The 14,126-nt window shown below is 40.4% G+C and overlaps 1 protein-coding gene across 1 annotated transcript in view; it reads left to right on the top strand.

The window, feature by feature from the left end:
• The window catches only part of LOC122797804 (SCO-spondin-like), a 4,708,783-nt gene that overhangs the window by 615,074 nt on the left and 4,079,583 nt on the right, over positions 1-14,126 (top strand). The window contains exon 20 of the mRNA XM_044066325.1: positions 10,503-10,683. Within this exon, the coding sequence (XP_043922260.1) occupies positions 10,503-10,683 (181 nt within the window). The remainder of the gene's footprint in view (positions 1-10,502; positions 10,684-14,126) is intronic.

Here is a 14,126-nt window from a genome sequence, read left to right as displayed (position 1 = left end):
TGACGAGCTTCTGGATTTAGTTTGTCGAAGGGCGTGGGAACATCCAGATACCGTGGAACCAGTCCCTTCTCGTCCTAATAAATTTTTGTCTGCCCCACCCGAGAAGGAGTTCCTCACTAAAGGCGTGGCTGTAGATGCCATGGTGGTGGCATCTGCTACACAACAGGACGTTGCAGAGGCTTCAACGTCCGACCATCCTCCTAATAAGGAGTCTAGGAGCATGGACAGGTACGGGAAGCGCACCCTGACTTCAGCGGCCTTTACTTTAAGGTCTCTGAATTATTTGGCACATTTTACCAGGCTTCAGAGGGATCTGGTCAAGGAGCTGTCAGATTCCCTCTCGGGTAACCTACCTGAGCAGCTAGCCCAGTCGGTTAGCTCTCAGTTGGCTATCCTTCGTCAATTTCTAACTCGTCCATGAGGCTCATTTCCTATGCGGCCGAAGGGGCGGGTAGAGCGGCAGGCACAGGCGTGGCTCTACGGAGACAAGCCTGGCTCCGCTTGTGTCAGTTTGCGGAGGCCTTCAAGTCTTCCTTCGCCGACGCTCCCTTTGATGGGTCCTCTTTGTTTGGACCTAAGGTTAAAGACACCCTTACCCGCTGTGAGCAAGAGGGAAAAACTTTATCTGCCGTAGGTGCCCGTTATTCCACTCCCTTTCGGCCTTACCCCAAGGCTAAAGGAGGGGGGAAGATGTGGTTCCGTAAATCACGTAAGTTTTTTCCCCAACAGCAGGAAGATTCCCCTTCCAGAGGCAGAGGGCGGGGAAATTTTTCTGGGAGACGCCGTCCCAGAGGCGGCAGAGGGCCCCGCAATTCTGGAGACCGCGAGTCCTTTCGTGGCTCTTCAGCCTCCCACACATCATGAGGGATTGCCCGGCTGTGCTGCTCGGAGCCAGTCGGGTGTCGTTGCCAAGCACCTAAAAGCCTGGGAGTCAATCACTCAGGACAGATGGGTGCTTCGGATCATTGCCGGAGGTTACACCATCCCATTCACATACTCACCCCCACCGTCCAAAAAAATCCCGGACCCACCACCCAGTCAAAGGGAAATTGCAGCCGCAGAAGCTTTAAAGCTGCTAGAGAAAGGAGTCATCCAACCGGTCCCCACAGACCAGATCGGATCCGGAAATTACTCCAGGTTCTTTTTAGTGCCAAAAAAGACAGGGGACCTGAGACCAATATTGGATCTCAGCAGACTGAACCAATCCGTCACAAAATCCAAATTCGAATGGTCACGTTACAATCCATTCTCCCATTGTTGGAGAAGGATGTTTGGATGTGCTCCATAGACCTCAAGGACGCCTATTATCACATACCGATACATCAGGCGTCCAGGAGGTATCTGCGCTTCAGCCTGGGAGTCAGTCATTTCCAATTTTGTGCACTGCCCTTTGGTCTCACCACAGCCCCCAGGGTGTTCACCAAGTGTTTGGCAGTAGTGACTGCTCACCTGAGGAGTCTTGGATTCCAAGTGTTTCCCTATCTGGACGACTGGCTCCTGACTGCCACCACCAGGCATCTACTAATGGACAACCTCAAAGCCACCATCTCCTGGGTGCTACCCTGGGGATTACATTCAATTGGTCAAAGTCTGTCTTGCTGCCCTCTCAGCGCATAAGGTTCATAGGAGCAGAGATAGACTCAAAATTGATGCGCGTTTTTCTTCCTGCCGAAAGGATCCAAACTTTACAGGGCCAAGTTCAAGCTCTGATTTCAAGATCCAAAGCCCCAGCCAGGATGGTTCTACACGTTTTAGGTTCAATTCTGCCACGGTTCTTTTAGTTCCTCTGGCAAGATTGCACATGAGGATTCTTCAGTGGCTATTGTCAACTCAATGGTCCTTTCAGGACCTTCCCCTCAATCATCCCATCATGATTACAGAAACATGCAAACGGGACCTTCGCTGGTGGCTTCAGACATCCAATCTAAATCAAGGAAGTCCTTTTGTTATTCCCTCTCCAGTGGTCACCCTGACGACAGATGCCTCCCAGACAGGGTGGGGGGGGCATTGTCTGGGCAGGTTAGTTCAGGGATTCTGGCTTCCAGACGAAACTCTTCTCCACATCAATGTATTGGAGATGAGGGCGGTACTTCTATCCCTACAGGCCTTACACAGGTTTCTCCCTCAGGGCATAATCGCCATCCACACAGACAACATGTCGGTGGTCTGGTACCTAAACAAGCAAGGAGGGACCAGATCTTACCCCTTTGCAGAGAGGCCATGAGGGTGTGGGAATGGGCGGTAGCTACCAGCCGTTCTTGGTAGCGACCCACATTCGCGGGAAATCGAATATACTGGCAGACAGATTAAGCAGGACAATTCTCTCTCCCCACGAGTGGTCCTTAAACAAAACAGTAGCAGATCAGGTTTTCCGGAGATGGGGGACGCCGTGCTGCGACCTATTTGCAACTCCACTAAACACCAAGTGCAAAAGGTTCTTCTCCTTGACTCCACATCAGGGAGTACCAGCTATGGATGCTCTAGCACAACCTTGGCCAACAGGGCTACTTTATGCCTTTCCTCCGATTCCACTTCTCTCCAAAGTCATTCAAAAAGCTTCTCAATTGGGGTCCGCAATGATACTGATTGCCCCATACTGGCCTCGTCAGGTATGGTTTCCTTACCTGAAGAAACATGCGGTGGACGATCCGTGGACTTTAGACCTAATTCGGACCTGTTAATTCATCAGTCGGGACAACAGCACCAGTCCCTTCACTCCTTGAAGTTGACAGCTTGGCTCCTCCACTTCCGACTTTAGTCAGAAGTCACACATTAGACTCGGAAGTTATTCACATTTTATCTTCGGCCCACAAACCCACCACTAAGAAATTGTACCTCAGTAAGTGGAAGAGGTTTGCTATCTGGGCTCAACTCAGGGGCTTAGACCCTATCACTGCTCCTATCCCAGAGGTTTTGAAATTCTTAACATCCCTGTTTAATCAAGGATCTTCTGTCTCTACTATTAAAGTCCAACTAGCGGCTATCTCTAAATTTCACGAGTCCATGGATCCTCCATTGATGAGCAGCAGACTATGCAAAACTTTCATTAAAGGTGCGGGTCTGTTAAGACCCCAGTTTTTCATCCTGCCCTCCGTGGGATCTAGATTTAGTGCTTAGTGCATTGACATCTTCCCCTTTCGAACCGGCTGCTACATGTGAGTTAAAATATCTGTCTTGGAAAACTGCCTTCTTAGTTGCAATTACTTCTGCAAGAAGAGTTTCAGAGCTTCAAGCCCTGTCTATTAAACCACCGTACTTGATTTTCCACAAGGATAGAGTATCACTTAGGCCTAATCCATCCTTTGTCCCAAAGGTCTGTTCTAATCTCTGTCTCCAACAGTCTCTAGAGCTACCAGTTTTCTTCCCAAAATTCTCCAATGAAGCAGAATACACTCTCCATAAATGGGATGTTCACAGGCAATTGCTTCTATTTAGACAGGACTCAGCAACTTCGTAAGTCAGACCAGTTGTTTGTGTCCTTCTCAGACAATAAATTGGGTAAAACCATCACAAAAGCTACTATCTCCAAATGGATTAGAGATTGCATAACTCAGGCTTATTCTTCTTCGAATAAGCAACTTACAACATCTATCAAAGCTCACTCTACCAGAGCTATGGCTACTTCTATAGCTTTTCATTCCAAGCTCGCTATATCGGAGATTTGTGCTGCGGCTACTTGGTCCAATCCGCACACTTTCATTTCCCACTATAAATTGGATGTGGCATCTAAAGGACGAGCATCATTTGGTTCCACGGTACTCAGGAGTGTTTTCCAGTGAGCCACCCAGGATTCAGGTGCTAGGGACGCTGTCCCATCAGTCAGAATGTAGGCGAGATAGGATCACATAACATCTTTTAGTTATGTACTCACCATAACTTCAGATGTTTGGGATCCATCTCGCACATTCTATCCACCCTCCTTCCCCCTGCCTTGGAGATCAGAAGAGATTGAACGGTTTGAGTTCTACTTTTTTTATCTTGTTCATCTGACGATGTTATATAATCAGAGCGTGCATGTGTGCATGTATGCGGACAAACTAGATCTGGGGGACTGGTAGTGGTGCATCCTGGGATATAGTAAGCTCAGCCAATAAGAGACTTCACTCTTTGGCATAAGCGTGCCGAGTCGGAGCCGAGGGATCGGCTCCGAACCCATCAGTCAGAATGTAGGCGAGATGGATCCCAAACATCTGAAGTTATGGTGAGTACATAACTAAAAGTTAAGCATGATAGTGATAAATTTGTTCACCCAATGTCTAATAAGCAGTTTAATTTTAATTGTATTGCTACTTGCAATAGTGTTAATATGATTTATCTTGCTACCTGTGTAAAATGTGATTCATTTTAAATAGGGAAGACTACAAGAAAATTAAAAGAACGCATTACAGAACATAAGTCAGAGATAAGGAGAAAAGATCAAAATAATGCATTGTTTAAGCATATTATGCATAATGGTGTAGATCATAGTTTTGGGTGAACACGGTGGTGCAGCGGTTAGCGTTGCTACCTCACAGCAAGAGGTTCTCTGGTTTGATTCTTAGCTGGGGTGCCTTCTGTGCGGAGTCTGTATGTCCTCCCTGTGGTCGCGTGGGTTTCCTCTGCGTGCTCCGGTTTCCTCCCACATCCCAAAGACATGCAGTAGGGGGATTGGACACTCTAAATTGGCCCTGGGTGTGAGTGTGTGCGAGTGTGTATCTTCTGTGGAAGGTTGGGCGCTGGGCTGGCAACTCGACACTGTAAAACTCCACTGCCAATCATGAGCAGACAGATGATCCGCTTTGGCAACCCGTGACTGGGAAAAGCCGAAAGAAGAAGAAGAAGGTGTAGATCATAGTTTTAAGTTTAAAGTGATAGATATTGTACAGAAAGGGCCTATAGGAGGCGATTTAAATAATCATCTTGAGAATAAAGAATATGAGTGGATTATCAGGCTTCATGCAGATTCAGAACCTGGTATACATAATTTAATCAGCATTAGGCCTGTGCTTGTTAAAATACAACAGCAAAATCTGTAGCTGCACCTTTAAGGACGATTTTAGTAGAGGAAGTTATTTTAAAAGGGTTTTAATTAATGGTATAATGTGATTTGTTGGCTTGTGGTCACATGTTACCTTTCTGGCTCTTATTTAAATGTATTGTATCATGATGCATTCTGTTTTAGCATTGAGGAAGGCTGTTTAACCAAAAGCTTTGCTATATTAAAGTGTGTTTTCTGACAGTGGATTTGTGATATTCATAGATTCACCGGTGTATACTTGGCTAACAGCCACTAGGGTCCTTATAAACAGGTCTGTATCACAACGTCGAACTAAAATAAGTTAGAACATTGTAATATCGAACCCTAATGTGTGAAATTCAAAAATAGCGAAGCCACAGCACATCGATTTTTTTTTCCCAGGGAAAAAAAATCGGTGGGCCGTTTTCGGGGCTTTGCTATTTCCTCCACTGTGGTGCAATCTCGGAGTTGGTATATTTAAGTAGGAGGGGTGTGGGGGGCAGAGCCCCCCATGTTGGGGGTGTGGGTGGCGAAGCCCCCCAGAAGTTTAAGGTTTAATTTTTTTTTTTTTACAGAACAGCGATATTTTTCCCTGGGAAAAAAATCGCTGTTCTGTGTTTACGTTATTGTTGGGTTTTGGACTTTAGGGTTCGAAATTACGACGTTCAAACTTATGTTAGTTCGATTTTGTGATATAGACCCTTATAAACCTAGCCATGCAACCCAAATGCGACCCACAAATTTGATTTATTTAGGGTACAAATTACTGACTGCCTCTGTCCATTTAATCACCTTATTCACCTCCTGTCAATTTTTTTAATAGGGCACAAAATAACAGTTAAAGCCAAATATGAAATTACTGAATGATTCATGATTGAGAAAGAATATAACATGGCTGTATATTGTCACTCTATTTATTCAGTTTATATGTCAAATGTATAGTTTGAAATGCTGGGTTTGATGATTCAGATGCCGGAAACAGAACTTTTGGGAGAAATATGAGCAAACGTAGATATGTAGGTGATACTAGAATCTGATGCCAGAATCAGAATTTTGGGGAGAAACATGAAGATGCTTAGATATGTAGATGTACCAGAATCAGACACTGGAATTAGAATTTTTTGAAGAAATATGAACAAGTTTAGCTATGTAGAATACTACTCTAATTGCTGAAAGTGAAGAGACTATTCATGAAGGTGAAAATGGAAAGTACAAAAGCTGCCCTGTTGCTGAACATAAAAATCTGGCCCTGTCAGTTCTTTGAAAATAAATGGGGAAGAAGTGAACATATTTAATTTCCCTGGGTTCAAAGATCTGTGCAGATGGTGATTACAGGTATGAAATTAAAAGTTGTTTGCATTTATGGAAGGAAAGCTATGGCAAATCTGGATAACATTCTAAAGAACAAAGATATTACATTGTCACCCAGGGTCTGTGCAGCCACAGCTGTGGTTTTCCCAGAAGTAACATATAGCTATGAGAGCTGCACTATAAGCTATGCATTGGAACGTTGACATATTTGAACTGTGGTGCTGTTAAGTTTGAAAATTCCATGGACTGCAAGAAAATGAAACTGGTTAATACTTAAGGAAATAAGTCCAGACTGTTCAATGAAAAGACCTGCTTGGAAAACTAAAATTCAGATACTTTGGCCATAATATGCAAAGACGGGATTCACTAGAGAAGACTCAGATGATGGGAAAGATCAAAGAGAAAAGAAGAAGGGGATGACAAAGGTTAGACTGAGGGAGAGAATTACTGAAGTAACGAATATGAATGTCCAGGAACCTAAAGATGCAGTTTTTAACTGAGGGGCCTGGCTTGTTAAAGTGCTTGAGGTCACAAAGAGTTGAATTTGACTAAATGACTAATCAACAGCTGTTTATCAGTTAACAATCAAAGAACTACCCAAGGTCTGTTTTCTCATGAACATATGGATAAAACACGTAAACAGCTACTCATTATAGTTACTCAAGAAACTAACCCATATCAATGAAGCATATACATGGATGGATGAATGATATGTTAAGGGGTTGGGAGGGTGGCCTAATGGTTTAGCTGTTTGCCTTGCAAGCACAAGATGCAGGGTTTGAGTCTTACAAGGGATAATTGGCTAGGCTTAAAATGGCTCGTAAGGGCTGTTAGCTTAGTACTACTCTATGAACCTATGAATTAAGAAATCAGCACTGCCAGTCATACTGCTCTAACTGTGTAGCATGACTAAAAAAAGCCACTTTTTCAATAAGAGTCCAAGTTTTAGCTGCGTAACTAGTGCAACTGTAATACAGTGTATACTATTTATAACATAACACTACTAATACTATTCACAATACTGATTGACTGATATTTTTTTCATATGTGGAAATGTGTGTGCATGTATATGTGTGTGTGTGTGTGTGTGTGTGTGTGTGTGTATTATAAACAATGCATATTGATTTTTGTAGTCTAATTCAGTCATATAAATTATTCATATATTTGTTGCTTATTGTTCTTAATGTTGCAACACATTGTCTTTATTATATTATTGGTTAGTAGATTTTTTTGCAGTTGCAATCTTTGTTATTCTATATTTCTTGAAATAATTTCCCCCAAGATTTACTGCAACTTGAATTCAGTTCTTAAGAATTTTTTTTTTCTCCCTTTGTTTTAAGATACTTGACACATTTGCTTACCACAATGGCTCAAATTTGCAGGTTGGGTGTTTGGCATAATGGTTAAAGTTTTTACCTCACAGACACAAGGTAAATGGGTTGATTGTCACCTTTGAAAGGGGAATTGGCTAGGTGTAAAATGGCCTGCAAAGGCAGCTATCCTAATAGTTACATATTTATCTTTTTTTCTTTATTGCAGTGTGATCTAGATTTTTAAGAGAGACTTCTATGTACATCTGTGTTATTTCTGACATAGGTCATAGCTTTGTAAGAAGTTTTAGGCCAATATATATTATGGATGTGACATAAAATTATTTTTTAATTCTTTTTGATGGAGCGCAGAAACCATGTTGACCTCAGGTTTCAGCATTTGCAGCTCTGCATATTGACCCTTTCATTCTTTTTCACCATTAGTCATTCAAAAGTGAATACAGGAACTGGCTAAAAGTTGAAGGGAGAGTTAGCAGGCAGCTACTTGGACTGTCATACGGCAGGTGGTATGAATTTTCCATTTTTGCTACTCTGTCATTTGACATAGAATCTGCCAATTGAAGGCTACACCCACATGACACCCCATGTTCTTTCCAGAATAGCTTGACTACTTGTACTATTTTAGGTAGGAATCATCTGACATTAATTAGCCCCCATTTTCTGCTGGGGGGTAAAACTGCAGCAGACCTGTGCACCCTCTTACAAAGGAAGAAGATTGGTCAAATAGCTACTAGAGGCTCTCTCAACATCTAGTTATTCCTCCAGCACACTGGTGGCACCCTCTGTCAGCAAGCTGTCTTTTCATAATATTTTATTTATTTATTATTTATTTATTTTACATTTGTTGACAGGGTTAGTCCAACTGAGCTTTTGACTCATTTTCAGTGGAGACCCAGGGAGAAAAGCTCCACAGTGAGTTTATAAATTTTACATACAACAGTTAAGAAATCATATTTGCAGCAAAACAAACTGTTATCAAAATAACATTTACAATAAATCATACAGAAAAAAACCCCATACTGATGACAATTTATTCAATATATTAAAATGTGTTGAATAAACTGACTTGTTTTCTTCCCTGAATAAGGAACTTTACCTAACTGAACCAAATTCACAGACTTTCCTTTGAAGCAAGGACCTTTAACAGCACTAAATACTCAGCACTGGTCTTCTCTGATTTCTCTACTAAATCAAATGCACAATTAGGAGAAAACAGCATTTGTTGAGGATGTAAATCATTCTTACTTATTTACTTATTATTGTTTATACTTTTCTGTAGATTAAGACAGTTTTAAGTAAATGGTGCGATAAATAATACAAAGTAATCCACATGCAGGCAAAAATTTCAATTCAAAAAATGCAAAAAATTCAAGTATATATTACTATTCCAAACGTCTTTAAATATGCATTTCAAAATTTCTTTAAATGTGAATTAAGGGAAATGAGAACATCTTACATTTCAGGAGAGTGTATAAAAGCAAGAAGTTTCTAGTTATTATTTTGGAATGAAATGTTCCGTTTCTTTCTCTGTTTCTAATTTGAAGTTTAGTGTATACCCAGTTCTGATGAACATACAGAGAAATGCATATCATGCTGTTATGATGTGTTCAATTAAATGTTACCACAATGGTAACAGGAGAGAATCAAACTGGAACAAAAGGAGAAGCTTAAACAGCTTGACATATAAGGACTGGAAGACAAGGTAGGTGGGAGGGCTGTCACAGGGTTGTGTGAAGTGTAGAATTACACACGAAGGACTGAAGGTGGATATGTCAGCCAGCTGGAGAGGGATAAAAGACATGAGTTTAGGGAAGATGTGTGTCACAGAGAGTTTGATATGGACTTAGGCCACATTGCCAGATATAGTGGTAAAAAGTAGGGTTACTGACATATTCAGCAGTGACTAAGGAAGATGGATGATGAGACTAGGTAGGTGTAATATGGTAACAGCATCACCATCACAGTGGCTAACTGAAACACTTAGCTAGGCCCAGGAGGCCATGGGTTTCCTTCCATTAATAAGTTCATATGAGGTGGTAGGAGATGTTTGATGAAATCGCCCTATGGCCTGTTTCCAATTCTTGTACAGGATAGGTTGATTTCATTGAATTTCTCTGCCACGTGACAACACTCGTTCAAAGCATTTTGGAAAGCAGCAGTCATGATGAAAAGTAGTGGCAGTATGTCTTGAGCAGTTATGATTCTGATGGATTTAGATCTGCAGTCTCTAATCTGTAACTGAAAACTTCTCACTGCTTAATCTCAGTCTGCTTTTGCCTTTTAAACAAAATTCTTGTACTTGTGAATCTGATTTGCATTAATTTATCCTGACAAGACTTGCATATCTCTAGATTTCTTAACAGTTTGCACAATAACAACAGCCATATAAAATGCTCCCACAGAAGCTGAAATAGTTCCACATGATGAAGACTCCAAACTAAGTTAAATGAGTGACAAACCTATTAAACAAATGACAGGTTTTATAACGAGAAATCAGGGATATGGTGAACTTAATTATGTATGTAATAGATAAGCATGGTGTAGTGCTGCTGAGGGAAGCTAGATGGCTGAAAGAAACTGTACACTATTCTGCAAAACGAGTCAGATATGTTCACAGCTGTGTTATTGTCATTTGTTAAATGTTTATAGTTAAATACAAAGCTTTATATTAATTATGATTTTTTTAATTTAATTATGATTTTGATGATGAATTTTTAAGTTAATTATTACAAACTGATGCTGCTAAATACTGGTTTATTATCAGACTAATTGAAGAAATGTATGACAGTGATCACACTGTGTAAATATATTAGAATTTGATGTTCCCTGATTATGTACTTAATAGCTGTGTTATGTTCTTTCAGCACTTGTGAAGATGGTGTTTGGAAATGCACAGATCTAAGCTGTCCAGAGGTTACCTATTGCCCCAACAATCTGATTTATGCTTTTCACTCTTGTCTGCATACGTGTGACACCATTGACAAAAATGGCACATGTTCAGAGCTTTATGATGGTTGTGTGTGCCCTGAAGGCACTGTGCTATTGGTGAGTATTTGGTTTGTTGCATAATTCTTTAACAGCAACAAATATGTATAAGTATAAACAGATGCACACAAGCACACAGAAAAACACGCACATATATATCTACATACATATATATATATATATATATATATATATATATATATATATGTATGTATGGCTCCCCTTTATAATCTCGAAATACTGAAATCTAGAATTTCAGTATCTTAAAACCATAAAGGCAAATTTTTAAAATAGCGAAAGTGCATAATCCCGAATTCGAATATCTCGAATTTGCAGTTATGGCCTTACAGTACGTTACGTGTGGTGTTTTGTGTGGATGGTGTCCGGTGTCGTGTGTGGATTTAGGTGGAATTTAAGGTGAGTGTTTTGTAAGGGTTTTGGGTGGGAGTTTGAGTGTGTTTGTAAGTTGAACGTGTGTGTTAGGTTAGGCAGGTGAAAGTATGAGTGTGTAAGTGTTGGATATGTTGGTGTTTGTATGTGTGTGTGTGTGTGTGTGTGTGTGTGTGTGTGTGTGTGTGTGTGTGTGAGAGACTGTAGAATGTCTGGGTGTGAGATTACTTTCTTTTTATGTTTGTGCGATCTCGGAGTTAGTATATAATCAGTAGGGGTGTGTGTGGAGAGTGCAGCCCCCCACATGGGCATCCAGGGGGGCTTGCTCCCCTGTTTATTTGTAGTGTAGATTTATGGATGTGTGGTGTTATGTTTTTGTGTATTTTTTTGTTTTGTACTGTGGGTATTGTGATGTATGTGTGGTGTGGTGTATGCTGTGTGTTCGGGATTTCAAATTTCACAGTTTTGGGCTGTTGGTGTTTTGTGGATTTGTCTTTATCATTTCGAGATACTGAAATTCGAGATTTCAGTATTTCGAGATTATGAAAGAAACCATAATATATATATATGTATATGTATATATATATATATATATATATATATATATATATATATTTATGTGTGTGTGTGTGTGTGTGTGTGTAGATATGTATATAGATCTAACTCATTGTTTTGAGGCCCTGAGTAGCATTGTGAGTAAATGTTTATGCAGATGTAGTCTGTGCAGACCTATATTATGCATGTATTGTGATTGCTGCTCTTAGACAACTCAGTGATACATAAAGTTAATAACTGAAGTCTTACTGCAGAACAGTGAGGCAAACCTTAGACTGTAAAAGGCATAAACAAAAAACAGTGCAACATAAAGAATGTACTGTACAAGCTAACCACTGCTCCACATGACAGTGTGAGCTCAGTGCCGCACTAAATGAGTGCCAACTGCAGATTTTGTGTAAAAGTGTGTGTGTGTGTGTGTGTGTGTGTGTGTGTGTGTGTGTGTGTGTGTGTGTGTGTGTGTGAGTGTGTGTGTGTGTGTGTGTGTGTGTGTGTGTGTGTGTGTGTGTGTGTGTGTGTGTGTGTGTGTGCGCGCACGTGTGTGCGTGTGTCACTGGCTGACTGACTAGTGTGAAAGCAGTCATTATGGAAAACAAGGATAACAATGTAAATTCAAACCTGCCCCCTCCTCACTACCCTTGGTCCCTAGTGATTGGTTGCAGGGTTTAGAAAGATGCCGCTAAAGCATGTCAGTCTTCTGTGTACACTTGCTTATAGTTGTATGATGGTATGACATTGGTACACCCTTTCATTCCTTTATCAACCAGTCCTAGCCTTATCTTCACTACTGTTCACTACATTTATCCACAAAACAGTTCAATTGTTTGACCCCCCCCCCCAACAAAATGAATATAATTGTCTGTCTCATACTGCTATTCACGGTCATTATGACAACAAAGTGTATGGAATCCTGGCGTTCCCATCTGATTTACACAAACCTATTTTAGACCACTCTTATTTAAATCCCATAAGCCTGACACAAAAAAAAGTTTCAAAGCATGATTTCATCACATTTGAAAAAAAAAAAACAATGGACTTCTTGTGGCATATATGAAGACTGGAAGCCTAAATAACAAATGGGCACATTCTAAGGGATGACTTGTAGTCTACAATCTTAAACGTATATCTTTAATAGAATATTGTTAAAGGAAGACAGCTGGGTATATCCCAGCATTACCAAGAAATATCTAAATTATACAGATAACTGGCCAGGAAACAGTTGGAGTGACATAATAAAATTAGCTGACAAAGATGCTAACCTCAACCCAAAATTAACTGCTATTAACAATGACACATGATAGCACTCCAAACTAAACTCTAGTAGAGGTCACATTTGTAGAAACACAAAACACCTCCTTGCCACAGCATAACCCCCCCCCCAATCATCTATCACCCATAAACAAGAAACCCTTAACACTCTTCTTTCCAAAATAATCAGAAATAAACTAATAGTAATAGTTTATGGAAGGAGCTCCCCATCCATGTGAAGCAGAGTTCCTCCCTAACCCAATTCAAGTACAACTTGGACAATTGAATAGGAAACTAGAAATTCATCCCTGGCTTGGCACCTATGTCTCTAATGGACACAGGTAACATGTAAATGGTTCATCTCCCAGGCTCATGCTTACACTTATCAAGGGTATCAGAACTTGTCAGATATTTGGGATGCATGGCTAGGCTTAAAAAGGCCCTTGTGGTCGTTAGCCTAGTAAACACCTATGAACTTATGAGCCTATGAGTAGTAGGTGGCCTAAATATTTATGGGAAAAGTCAGCTAGAATAACAACTAAACAGATTCTGAACAATGAGTGGCTTATCTTACTTAACTTGTTAGATAAGGATTAAGGAAGAGGCCTCATCCCTCAAAAGGCAAAACTACAACCCTGTGCACATTTATTCCAAACATATTGGATAAATGATCAGTATTACATATTCTTATGACATCAGTGAGTTACCATTGTTCAAATCTTACCACCTGGAAATTCAAATGGGAGAAGTGCCACCCAAGCTCATAAAACTTTGCGACATACCCAAGACTACCTATCTCAACCACCTATAAAATTCTGACACCCATTCAGGATTGGCTGTTCTACCTCATAAAACTGATGGCCTACAGTAACACCGTATGCTGGCTAACCAGTGACTTAAAAAGCAAATGAAGAGCTATGATACAGTTTGCTTACATTTGAAAAGTCACACTAACAACCAAAATAAATTAAAAAAGTTCCAGAGGCAAAGAACAAAAAGGCAGAATAAATATCCTCAAGACTAAAAAGATCTGTCTATAATCACTGCAAGCCATAAGAAACATGGGCATGAATAAAATATTTTCAAAACATGCCTCAAAGATATAGCACAAAATAACTAATATCAGTAATATAATAACCCTGTATAAACCCAGCCACATCAAAGATATTAGATAACAATCCCTTCCCATTCCTACTAATTTATGCCCTCCATATCACTCTGTTATAAAGCCTTTTAAAAAAATGTCACGTGGGAGCTTTTAGATAAACCAGAGTACCATTAAAATCCAGATTTTTGCATATTATACCCCA

Source organism: Protopterus annectens, chromosome 3.part1, assembly GCF_019279795.1.
Source record: "Protopterus annectens isolate FY-2018-M chromosome 3.part1, PAN1.0, whole genome shotgun sequence".
In the NCBI taxonomy this organism is placed as follows: Eukaryota; Metazoa; Chordata; order Ceratodontiformes; family Protopteridae; genus Protopterus; species Protopterus annectens.
Note: the sequence above shows the minus strand (reverse complement) of the source record. Positions and strands in the feature narration are given on the sequence as shown.